The sequence below is a fragment of the Haliaeetus albicilla genome, chromosome 2 (assembly GCF_947461875.1).
Source record: "Haliaeetus albicilla chromosome 2, bHalAlb1.1, whole genome shotgun sequence".
NCBI lineage: Eukaryota > Metazoa > Chordata > Aves > Accipitriformes > Accipitridae > Haliaeetus > Haliaeetus albicilla.
In genome coordinates, this window is record NC_091484.1 from 23309765 (window position 1) to 23322939 (window position 13175).

At 37.0% G+C, this 13175-nt stretch overlaps 1 protein-coding gene across 4 annotated transcripts in view; it reads right to left on the reverse strand.

The window, feature by feature from the left end:
• Window positions 1-3807: 3807 nt before the first annotated feature.
• PDCD6IP (programmed cell death 6 interacting protein) overlaps window positions 3808-13175 on the reverse strand; it is a 32516-nt gene continuing 23148 nt past the window's right edge. For 2 of the 4 annotated variants that reach the window (XM_069810007.1, XM_069809989.1), the window contains exons 12-18: window positions 12248-12417; window positions 11248-11496; window positions 9736-9870; window positions 8716-8810; window positions 5837-5966; window positions 5248-5465; window positions 3808-4473 (exon numbers count right to left, since the gene is read on the reverse strand). In XM_069810007.1, coding sequence (XP_069666108.1) covers window positions 4305-4473; window positions 5248-5465; window positions 5837-5966; window positions 8716-8810; window positions 9736-9870; window positions 11248-11496; window positions 12248-12417 — 1166 coding nt within the window. In that variant the 3' untranslated portion in view covers window positions 3808-4304. Of the gene's footprint in view, window positions 4474-5247; window positions 5466-5833; window positions 5967-8715; window positions 8811-9735; window positions 9871-11247; window positions 11497-12247; window positions 12418-13175 lie in introns of all 4 variants that reach the window. The other 2 variants (XM_069809997.1, XM_069809980.1) reach the window with 1 other exon arrangement.

The following is a 13175-nucleotide window of genomic DNA, read 5'->3' on the forward strand; positions in this document are numbered from 1 at the left end:
ATGGCAGCTGTCTTTTCCTTTTCATGCATCACAGTAGAAAGTTTTCCTTTACAACCTAGTTAATAAAAATTGGTGGCCAGCTCCTCCCAAGTATTTAGAAACATCACTCCATTTTATTTAAAAAAAAAAAAAAAAAAAGAGAAGGAGAGAGAGATACAACTGAGATAGAGTTGTTACCATAAGGGACTGTTACACTCAGTTAGGGGAATCAGATGCAAAACTAAAGTTATCATTTGGGGTTGATAGTAACTGTATGCTTGCCAGTAAAAGCTACTATAGTTCCAAATTTGAGTCCAAACCAGAAAAATCTCAAACTGAGTGTAAATTTTCTGGATATTTGTCAGAACATAAAAGCATCAGGGAAGTTACTTAGAACAGTTGGGGGGGGGAGGGAGCAGTAAAAGTTACTGTTGTTTTTTTTTTTAATTTAGCAGTATCCAACTACCATGACAAACAGGATGTCAACTTTTTAAGAATAATAAACACTGACCATTTTAAATATAACTTTCAAAAGTCATTAAAAAAAAATCTAAAAAGCTAGCAGGTGGCTAATGTTAGTCACAAGTGACAACAACAACAAAAAGCCCCAAATCTTCCCCATAAACAACACAAAAAAGCAACTGAGTGTTGCTCTGCTGTTAAGAGCTCATCTCTTCAAGAGCCAGAAATTTCAAAATAGTCTTTTTAGATTAAAGGCAGTGAAGTCTTGAAAATTCAGGTAGCTTCATCCAGTCATATACAACCAAAACTTAAAAACACACTCAGCTTAGTCTATTCTAATGTAAATACATGCCCAAAACCAGATTCTGAGATGCAAGTCACTTCAGAACCAAACACATTTTAGTAACAAACAAGTTCATTTCTCAGCTAACAAAAAGAAAAAATTTGCTTTCCAAAGAATTTTCTTGCTATTTTCAGCTACCTGGCAACAGGTGACATTGTTCCAGACTGTCAAGGTCCAAATACTGCCTAAAGACACTCTGAAAGAGTGAAGGACTACATTTAGTGTATTTCAGACTAGATCCCACAGATCAGCCCTAAAAGCACTCAAAATAATCCTACTTCCTATTCAGGACGATAGTAAGAGAACCATCATTAGCTGGCAATGTCAAATTAGTGGTCAGGAAAAGACAACACTTTTTCATACGGGCTGAAATCACATTAAAAAGGAAAAAAACAATTGAGGAAAGACCTACTAGCCCTGCAACAGTTCCTTGTTTCACCAATGATCTGTAATTAGTTTGCTTCATAAGACTTGCTTTTCTCATTAATTGCACTGAAAGCTTTTATGCAAGACAAAATAAATGCTTGACTTCAAAGTCTCCGAAGGGACATGATCATAAACTTTTGTCTCCACACAGCAATTTCAATAAGCACGGTATCGTACAGTCTTTTTCTAAAGAAAAAGTTAAAAAAAAAAGGAAATCAACCCTTAGAGTGCCCATGGAGGCCATTTATCTGCTGGGAAAAGTTAACTGCCCTTACAATCCTTTAATCGCTTTACCCAGCATACCCATGCTGCTGTGAATCATACAAAACCCAGCCTAACATGAGTTCATGAAAACAAACTTTGAAGCAAAGTTTCTGAAGGCAGAAGGATCTTACCATTTCCTCCGCATTTAATCGAAGGGAAATACACTCCATCAGCTTTGGAAATAAACACAACTACCAGGATTTAAACACAGCTGTTACTACAGAGCAGCAGCTGTACTGTAAAGCACCTGCATATACACAGGCTACCATTTCCCATGGTAGCTGATATGCTGAGTCCCTTCACCACAGCACAAACTTACTTGGAGACCCATAACTTACTTCGATCCTTTCCAAAGTAACCCTTGTCTGAAGCCAAAGGACTCAAGAGAAAAGCCATGAAATCAGGTTTTCTAACTGATTTTTTTTTTTAATAAACTATAGAAGAACAAGGTAACATTTCAACCGAAGTCATGACAGCTGCATGCTTAAAAGCAGATACATACATATCTCTGGATTTTTCTGCTCCCTTTAGGGGGGGAAAAAAAAAAAAAAGAGAGAGAAAAACAGTCATGTGAAAGTTGAAGGCAATGCATAGATTTCTATACATATTCAAATAATAGCAGACTAAAGCAAGCAGTAACACAACTGGAAAAAGTGTTTTAACAGTGATACCAGATCTACGAAATTTTAAAAGGAACTTTCAGTTCCAGGAATCTTTATGCTGAACCAAGTTATATTTTTATACAGCATTAAAGTACGCTTTATAAATTGAGGCACTAGAAACAAACTTATTTACTCAATAGCTCAAATGTATCTAATGTGTGAACTGAAAAATCTACAGGCCATAGGGTACTAGAAATTTAGAACTTGAAAGGTTCCATTAGACTTGCACTTGCTCACATTGACACAGTGAAATTAGTGGAAAACTACTGTTTTTCCAGTTAGAGTAAAATCAGGTTCTGATTGTTGGTTCCAATTATCTTCCTAGCTTTTTCTCATTGTCCTTGCCTGCTTCTTACGTATTCCCATCAGGGAGAAAAAATTGGCTCCTGTGCCACCCCATTCAGCAATGCTTATAGAGAAATGGAAAGCACCTGTCCTTGGGCACGATTTTATCTACCATGCTGTATTCCTTTAATTCCTCCTGTGCCCCCACATCACTGAGCTTCTACAGGGTTAATAAATTTGTTTAGAATGACAAACTCATGTTCTACAAGGGATACTTGTTTTTACCTTTCGATCCACATATTCTATGGGGGTTGGGGAGTATTAAAAACAGGGAGTCTTCACAAAGCAATTGGAGTGATTGCACAGCAAGAAGTTGAGACAGAAATAAAGGAGTTCATATGGATATGTGTGCTGCTTTCTGTATGAGGAAGAGTATTCAAGATCCAGTGACGTTTCCACCCAGATGCTACAGTAATTGGCACCCTCTAAACCCCTACATTAAAATATACCTCAATATTTTAATCAGGCACTTAAACAGAAAAACAAAGTAGTAACACTTAACATCGGTATTGTGATAGCTAGTCTGCAAGGCCAGAACATCTTGTATGAAGCACCCAGGAAATTAACTGTCCCACAGAACAAAGTAACTCCTGTCAAGGGCTAAAGGAATAGAGAGTCCCTCACTAGACAAGCATGTTTAAAAAAGACTGAAAGATGGTTAAGTAAATATTTGGTAAAAGCTATTAACCACAAACTTCTGTATGTTCTTCACTACCTAATGCAAAATGTAGTGCAAGGTTATTAATCCTTTGAGAAGATGGATCCAAAAGTAAACATTCAGTGTGCTTTAATTTACAAGATAATTTTTTTTTCCCCCCACAAAAAAAAAGTTTCTCCACTGATAACAAGCTCCCTAAGGGAATACATTAATTTTTGCAAGGGGAAAAAAGCAATCATTTAAAAACATAATCTGAAAATCAATAGTGGCCCTGTTTTGAGCCATAACACGTTTCTGATCAACATTTCTTTGGAAAACATGAGTTAGACCAACCAGTCACTGGTCCTCTAAGAGGGACCTTCATCTCCCTTCTTTTAAGTAGTATTCTGCAGATGAGAGTAACCATTCTTTTAAAACGGTAATGAACATATTTTAGTCCAATACACTTCAAAGTTATAGGAAAATTCTACCTGCAAGACTTCATCTACCAACATTTAAGTGGTTAATTATAGATACTGTCACAAAAATACAGAATCAAGGAAAAGAGGAGGAAATTCGGTTGTAAGGCTAAACACTTGTGAAGTTATATTTATATGCAAGTCAAGGGACAAATGAAAGAATCTACAGACACACAAACCACATTTTTATGGTAAGGAGAATGCCAAATGTTTAAACCATTCTTAAGTAATTTATTTTTTTTACTGACGATTTACAAGGTCTTGATTATTAGACAAAATAGCATATTTTAACTAAACTCAAAAAAATACAAACCAATGGAGTATAGAAGGAAATGCTATATGGTTCCGTAGAATATATCACACCCAGTGCACACACTGCTTCATTTTTCTCATCTGAACCCATTTGTTACTTATAGGATTTTTGCAAAGAAATATTTTGGTCTAGCCAACACATAGTGTACAGTTTCAGACCACTGAATTAGGCTCTAATTCTGGCATTAGTCTACAGTCTAAACCACTGCAGCATATCTTTCAAAGTGTTTAGTGTAATCATAAACTGATCTAGATATTTTTGAGCGGTTAACAATAAACAGGAGTTATAGACTGCATATAGTTCAGAATGGTACATTAACTGAAGCTAAAAGTTTTAGTATGCTTATTGCCAATTTCTCCCAAATTTTAACAAGCGGAGCTTCTTCGCAGATACATTATTGCTGAGGGTAATAAGGCTGTTGAGGAAAAGGGTATCCAGGTTGTTGAGGTGCCGGATATGGTGCTTGTCCCGGGTTTTGATATACAGGTGAGGGTGCATACGGAAGATTATACTGACCATACATGTATGGATTATAACCCATTGGCATTGGCATCTGGCAATACCTGGAGGGGGGGAAGCATACTTTAGTTGCAAAACACTGATGATGATAATTTGCAAATAACAACTCATTAACAGATACAAAAAGACATGCAATCACTGCAAATGCTTTCATTTCCATTTTTGTGCAGCAGAAAGCGTGGTAACTTTCAAGGATCAAACATGAAAAAAATTGTAATGCATGGAACAGAAATGCAGACAGAAGGTGGAGTAAAGGCAACTTGCTAGAACTAGAACTGATCTAAATTGATTCTCTTGTGTTTAATATCATTGTACATATTTTAACATTTGCTGAGCCTGCTACTGAAGGAGAGACCAGCTGCCTTCAATTCCTCGTGATGACTCCAGAAAGATGGAAAAAAGCATCAGAAGAAAGCACACTACTCAACTGGAATTTTTTCTGTATTTTTCATCATCTTTAGCAAGATACCAAGATTTGAAAAATTAGATATGCCAACACTTTCGAGATAAACAACACCAACTGATTATGCAAGGGATGGCAACAGTCCACAAACCACAGTTAAGGAACTGCAGTCCTATCTCCCTTCTCCTTTAAAAAAGCCAAACTACAGAAATTTAAAATTAACCCTCCCACAAATGCTCCCAGCAAATGATTCCAACAAGAATTACATGATAAAACTAAAAAAAGTCATCGTGCCTCAAACACTACACACATCTTCAATTATAACAATAACTAATTTTAAAATATCACATGCAACAAACAAGTGCTTTTAGGTAACAGGGTAACAAAGAACTGCTTAAGTACTCCCACAGCTTACCCTGGGTAACCTGGATAAGTTGGGTAAGGAGGTCCCTGTGCCTGGGAAGGTGCAGTGCTTGCTGCAGGTGCGCTGGCTCCTGGAGTAGGAGCGGGAGGAACAGGAGCAGCAGCAGCAGGAGGTGCAGCTGTTCCAGAGGGTGCTGATGTAGAAGAGGAACTGCTTGCTGCAGAAATCACTGGTGGTGGTGGCCGTGCTGGTGGCTGTGGTTTAGTCCCCTAACAAGAGAAAGTAAATTAAGCTGGAGCTTCTTTCTGGAAGTCTTGGAATCAAAAGCTGTGGTTATACGATTAGTTGATTTTATTTTTATTTTAAACAGACATTCTATATTTAGGCTATACAGATGATAATGTGAAGCATCTAAAAAGCAAGAAGCTTTCCATTTCAAATCTATAAATTATGAACACTAATAGGCCATAATACACCTCTCTGCTAAGTCTTTAGACTTTGCCCTCTGTTTCACTTCAACACATTTCCAAACACACCAATATATTAAGGAGCGATATACACAAATTACAGATCAGTTTGGAGATCCACAGTATGGACCTTCTATTTTCAACCCCCTAATTCTGTAGCATATATTTACCACCATGGTTCTGGGTGCTGGAGTAGGAGTTGACGATGAAGCAGGCTTACTTCCTCCGGCTGCTGTGGTCTGATATGTAGGCAGAGGAACAGAGGGAGCACTGGGTTCCCTAGCAATGCTTTGCTGCAAATCTCTATTAAAAACAAACAAGCAAACATACAGCTTAGTTTAAGAATTGTTTGTTATACATGTCAGCAAGCTAAGCTAAAAAGATGCAACAGACTAAATCTAGTATTTAAAGCATGACCCCTGAGCTAGCTCAAACTAAATCTGGAGTCCAAATCACTTCCACAGAACCAATCCTCTAGCCAACCTTCTGATTAATGGTTACATTTATTTTCTAATAATGTCTTTATATTCCAACTCAACACTGGGTACATTTCACCGAATTAGCCAAAAGCTTTAGGATCAGAAATTATAGAACAGTCAGAACATTTAGCAACTTGGAAGCTTTCCTGAGAACCTAAGGAAACCTCAAGGCTATGGAAAAGGATGAAACTAAATTTCAGTAATTTTGATATGTAAAGAGAAGCAATACAGAAGAAAAGCAATGTCACATCGTCTGTAAATTGCCCTAAATTAAATAATATTGCATGCAAATACCACACATCTAACAGAAGAAAGAAGAGTCTGCTAGATAGTCTGCAATATCATTTATATCTGGGTAACTATAACTGTCAAAAAAACCCTGGAAAAAATCCAACTGGCTCAGCACATGAGCTTTAAAGTTCTCTATTCTGTTACCTCTAGTGTTGGAATTACTCTTGGTAAGATACAAGGAGGCTTTGGTGTCACATTGTACTACAAGCTGCCATTAAAGAGCATAATTTTACAGTCCGCTTGTCGTGAAAACTCCAAGGAAGCAGTTCTAAATTACATATTCACAGGTATGTAATTAATTTTTCAATGCAAAGGTTCAATATTTGAGATTGGGCAGATTCTTCAGAGACTTTAGGAAGCATTTAAAATTTCAGACAATTTTGCTTAAAAATGATAGGTGAGCAGTACGTAACAGCTAGAATTTGATACCTGGCATTCTGAAACAGAAGACAGGGGAGACTGACAGGTATACAGCCTAGTTAGCAACAAACTACAGACTCCTATTGTATAGCATGCAAAGGTGACCTCCAAAGAAGAACAAAACTGGCAACTTTTGCAGAAACTTGGTAGAAAGAACAAGACTGAAACAAAAACTCCAAGAGAACTGTCCTCGTGGTTACCCCTGCAGTAAAAAGGAATGATGGAGAAAAAGCTGGAAATACTGTCCTGATACTCTGGTACATATGCGTATGCATATCTCAAACTATTTCTTGCAGATGGTGGAGTAACTGTTCAACACTGTATTATACTGAAACTAACAAAACCAAAACTTAACATCTTAAAAGATGACATAACAGATGGAAGCAATAATTTTCTTCTTAAATTCACACTGCAAAGACTGATGACTTACAGAACAGTGGTATCATTCAGAGTGAAGTATATACCAAACGCATTACATGTGAAACATAAAACACTATTAAAACTGATCCTCCAATGGCCAATCATTATTGGGGGAGCAGCAAAATTTCTAGTTCTAAATAAGAAACAATCTAAATAAATTTATTTTCAGTAAGTAAAGATGCAGCCCACAGTCAGTATTTTTATTAAGGGGGGCAGGGGGAAGGGGCAACACACACACTTAATTCACTCAAACCATGGGTTGGGCGCACTGAGAAATACATTTTGTAGATGTATACTACAAATATCCCAAATCTGATCATCGCCCCTAACCTTGACAGGATTTCACATCAGCAAACAGTTAACATGTAGGGAAGTAAAAGATAGCATGGCAAGATTCAGCTGAATGTTTTATCAACACTAAACCTACAGCTTTAACACTGAACTTTTTAATATATTAGAGATGCGAGAGATCCAGACCTAAGCCTTGATTAGGCAGCCTACAGCTTCCAAATTGCATGAATGTAGGAAGTGGAAGGGGTTGTATACAGTTACTGAGAATTAATTTACAAGCACAATGCCCAACTGAAAAAGAACAGTTCTACAAAGGATGAAGTTAGGAAATATAAAATTTGAGGGCTGAGCATCCCATTCACAACATGGTACGTGCACAGAACGACTGCAGTTTCACCAACCGAAACTTTAGTAACAACTACACCTTTTTGTAAAAGGCTATGTGCTTTGCTAAAGAATACCTATTAAAAGGCAAGCCTTTTCAGCTATTATTTCCTCTTAAGAGAAGAGCCTAAAAAATCACAGCTGAAGCATACTATACTAGCCTGATCACATGTGGGGGACAACAACAACATCAGACACTTTCTTTCACATGAAGGACAAAATCTGCTTCTCGCCCCAGCAGTGTAGGCAACCCACGTATCTAAACAATGGCATCAGACCAGATCAGACTATGGAGCAGAGGTGGAATACCAACGTTTTTCCCCCCACCACACCGGGCACATAGAAGGCAACTGTATGCTGAACCATTTATCTAATTTCTCAAACCAAAAAGACAGCAGGAGCAAGGTGCAGAAATCAGGAGTTCCTCTAAAGGAAATAATAGCATAAAATTATTAACGAATGCATGCCAAAAAGAACTGAGAGTGAAATCATGAAAAGATGAAACAGATTCATGCTGAACTGTATACAGGAACAGCAGAGCAGACTTCAAAGTAGATTTTTCCATTTATTTCTCCTATCACTTTCCTAGGTTTTTCAGGGGAGGGGACAGCAGGGTTAGTATTAAGGCATAGAAGAGGTGATAGTCTTAACACACCTAGTTTCCCTTTCTCATTTCATCAAGTATCATAATACATGTCACCAAAGATTAATTTCTGATAAATACTTAACTGTTTCTACAATGCTTAAACCAAATATTGAAACCTTACTTGAGCAGTTCATCTCTTTCCGTCTTGCGAGCAAAGACAATGTCACTGCATTTGTTTTGGAATTTCAGCAGGATTTCTGTCAGCTCATTGTAGAACTAGTGAATGAAAAAAAATCCCACACCATGCTCAATCAATACTTTCAGACTCCATGCTAGCATATTTCTACATATTGATCCAGTTATAGGGGTTGTATTATTACAGTGCCCAGAACCTGTCATTCCAGTGAAGTTTGCCAGTGCATATTATTCTGCTTTTTAAAAACAAGTATTAGTCATCTGTTGTCCATCACTGTAATATCACACAGTTTTGTGGGGTGTTTTTTAATATATATAAATGTGTGTGTATAAATATAAAAGTAGTTTAAGACAACTAGAAAGTGTATTAAAACCAGAACAAAACTAGATAACCTCTGGTGATTAACTATTTATTTTTTAAAGGATAATTTTTACTTTTTCTTTTCATTTTACTGCCTTCAGTCAGTTCCATGCATTTCATTTTTATAGATATTTCAGAGTTTTATTTTCTTTTTTCCTCTACTAAGCTATCAATAAACCAGCTAAAAGTACTCAATACAGAAGCAGTAAGACACCTTCCAGAAGCCCAGATCAAAAAAAGCAAGCTAAATAAAGCCCTCCTCATCTCCCCTCACATATGCAGTAGCAGTATATAAAACACAAATTCGATAAGGTGATTAAATACCATGGGACAACAGATGAAAGAATTCCTCAGATAAAATGGCTCATTTGGGTACTTCAGCATCAGTTACACTGCTGTAATTAAGAACTTTTCCTATTTTAATATAAAGCAGTGCTCAGAAAAGCTTACTTTTTAGATAAGAACAAAGAAGCATTTCACAGCTGTCAAAACAATCAAAATTCAAGCAACTCACTGTCCTCAATTCAGCAGTAAAATCCTCAAAAATGTACCTTCGTCTAGCATATCTGCAAAGTTTATTATGAGTTTTGATTCACATCTTATTGGGTAAGTTAAAAAAAAAAAATCCCTTAAGCGTTACCATACCTTTGTGCCTTCTTTTAAATTGGCTACAAGTTCCACAAAGTTGTCATTTGCTACAGCTAAGTTCTTCAAGACTTCTTCTCTTAAATTAGATTCATTGTTTGATTGTTTCATCTTTGAAAAATCCTGATGTGCATTCTTAAAAGAAGGGAAAAAATAAGCAGTGAAAATAATGCAAGCTAGTTCCGTGTAAGATTCTGTATGTTTCAGGTTTTTTCCACTTACTCATTGCTTCTACCCCCCTTTCCCAATACCTGCCTTTCCTCACCTTCCATCCACACACTGTAGTTCCCAATACTTGCTATCTGCCAAGTGCAGTGGCTGTTTCAGTTATACATGTATTAACTCACTGGCAGTAGGTATTGGCTAATTACCTGTTCTCTTGTGGGCTGCCTTCAGCTAATTCTCAAGCTCATACTGCAGACTCTCTTTCAGAGGCTATACTAATTAGGCTCTCTCCTGTACTACCCTCCACGGACATTCATAAAATCATACCAAAAGTTAGTATTTTTCAGAAGTGCTACCTCAAATTTGGTTGACATTGGTAAGCTATTAAAAAGGACAAGGAAGTGGAAATCTTACAAAAGCATCACCTACATCTCATTTCTTTTGGGAAAATAAACAAACAAGCAAACTTAAAAACACTATTTCAGCTACCAGAAGCAGCCAAACTTAAACTCCAAGACATTCAAACATCAAAGTAATATCCATCAAGATTTTAGAAGTATGTTATGTTAAAAGATATCTGAATATAAAATCCTTGATAAACATGGGCCGTATCATCATTTAGAAACCATTATTTCCCTTTTGCAAAAGTCTTATTCTTGCAATCCAATTTGCAGTCAGACATTGCAAGCAATCTTGTGCGCAAATAGGCTCCATCATTACTCAAGCCACTACAGTCACTTGTCCAAGAACTAAGACTTCCTCTTTTGCTGGATGTTTCAGGTACCCGTCTCTAGCGTTAATGACAAATTAAGGGTGAATTAATAAATAAACTTTGGGAATTTCTCATTAATTTTTACTTTGATGAGCTTTGCACATGCTGGAAATCAAGCACATTGTAAACAGCAATTAGGAATAAACCAAAATGTACTTCAAAGACCCAAAATGTCTTCTAGTAGACAGTAACGACAGGTCTCCTGTTATCTGAGAAAGAAGTATTAAGATGGGATGAGAGGAAAAACCAAAACAAACCCAAAAACTTCTTAACATGCCAGTTAAGTTTCTTTCAAGGGCAAAGCCATCTGCAGAATTGGGCCAAGAAAGCGTCTAAGAGAATTTACACTGGAGCTCTGGGAGAGTCTGCTAAAAATTCATATTTCTTTCCAGTGAACACAAAAAACACCCCTGTATTTTTCAGTGATCAGAGGAGTAAAGGAGCATCAACTGGCCTATGACAGAGTAACAAGCAAAACAGAGTAGAAAGCGAAGTGGGATTTCTAAAGTACTGGAGAGGTAGAGGAATCATTGCTCCTTAGTTTAAGAGGAAGGAAGACATACAAGGTATTGTACCTGAATGTTTTTGAGAAGTTCTTCCTGCTTTTTTAGGGACTCTTGCACTTTCTGTGTGTAACTTCCATAAATTCTGTCCAACTCAGCCACAGAGATAGCCTCCTCATTTATAGCACCATCCTGCGCAAGTGCAGTCAGGAATTTGCTTGTCATGTCGAAATTTACAGATTTCAGGTCATTTTCCAGTTGTTCCCTCTCCTTCTTAACTTCATCCAGATTGGCCAGCAAAGTTCTTAAGACATTAACAACCTAGGCAATAAAAATTGTCAGAAGTTAGAATATTTAGAGGAATTATTGCAGAAGTATACTCTATTACTTGTTTTCATCTTGCACTCCTCACTGATGCTGGCAACACCACTGCACGAGTATTTGTTTATAAATGTGTTTAAGATGACAAACCAGGACAAAATGCAACAAAACAAAGATCTTCAAGCATTTCTCAAGCTATATTCTCTCCTCTAAAGATTTGCTTCCACTAATAACACTGAAGTACTACAAAGATTTTAAAAACTATTTTTTTAAAAACTGATCTGATACCTTCCAATAGGATATTCTAAAAATGGCAGTCAAAAACACTGACTTCAAATCACTCCTATGAGAAAAACAATCATATTGCTGTAGGTGAGCCATGACTTTCCTGGGAAGCAAGTTGGTGTAATTGCCTAATACTTTAAAACACTGGGCCATGTCTGACATTGCCCAATTGTCCCAAGAACCTGAGCACTACACCCCACCACCCTACACAACAAAAATATTCATCAAGGATTGCTCCTTTTATAATACTCAACCAGTCTCACGGTCCATGAAGATTGAACTTGCTCACATCAAGCAGATTTTAAATGAAAAGACACCCTCTTTTCCAAATGTTAGTTACCTCCCATATCCATTGTGACAGAAACAAGAGCAGCTAAGGATCAGCTTCCACATCAATTCATGTAAGTTTATTTTGTTAGACAAATAGCACTTCTATTCAAAATAGGGACAAATTTCGATGCTTTACCTCATTTCCTTGTAATGTTTTTGCTGGGTTGGCAGAAGGAATGGCTGCGTTGAGTTCTGCCTCTGGCTTACACAGAAGTGCAATCGTATCCCGGTGAGACTGATAGCGCTCTTTCACTTGTCCATCTGCTTGAACAGCTTTATTCAAAATGTTATGGTAATTCGCTCCCTCTGGTGGTGGGAGGGAAAAAAAAAATGAGTGGTTATATTCTTTCAAAAAGTTTTAGCCAAGTCTTGCACCAGAGCCGTTTTCATGCTTTTCAGCAAGACTTCATACATTTTTATAAGCCTGCCCATTATGAAGTTATTAAGACTTATAAATAAAACTTAAGGTTCTAAGTTATGTTTTAAATACTGCATAAACTAGGCACATATATTAATTCTGCAAAGAAGCATACAAAAGTGTATGAATGAACGCTCGTTTGAGCTGCTCCCCAGATTTAAACACCTGTAACTTTGCCAAACTAAGGCAGTGGTATCAGTTCCTTGTTAGCTTCAAAACAACACATATCAAGTGCACAGAAACATGCTGTAGTGATGGCCCTAAGTAGTATGACTAACTGCTGGGGGGAAAAAAACCAAACCAAAACACCAAATCAAACACCTTGATGGGTAATAAACAAACAAACAAATGTTAATATACAAAGAAAAAAACAACTACGGTATTTAAGGGGTAACTGCAACCAGATTCTTAGGAGAGCAGTCATTTTTCATTGCACATGCTTTCTGAAACTTTAGCATGCACGTGTACTCCAGGGGTGCAAAAGCAGCAGCAAATTCTCTGCTATCACATCATCTCTCAACTCCAAACAATGGTCCAGATAGCAACAAAGATATTTTGGTATAACCTCTCTTAAACTGAAATTTGTATATTTAAAGATAATACCAGAGCATTGAAAACTACTTTAATTTACACAATGCGAATGGAC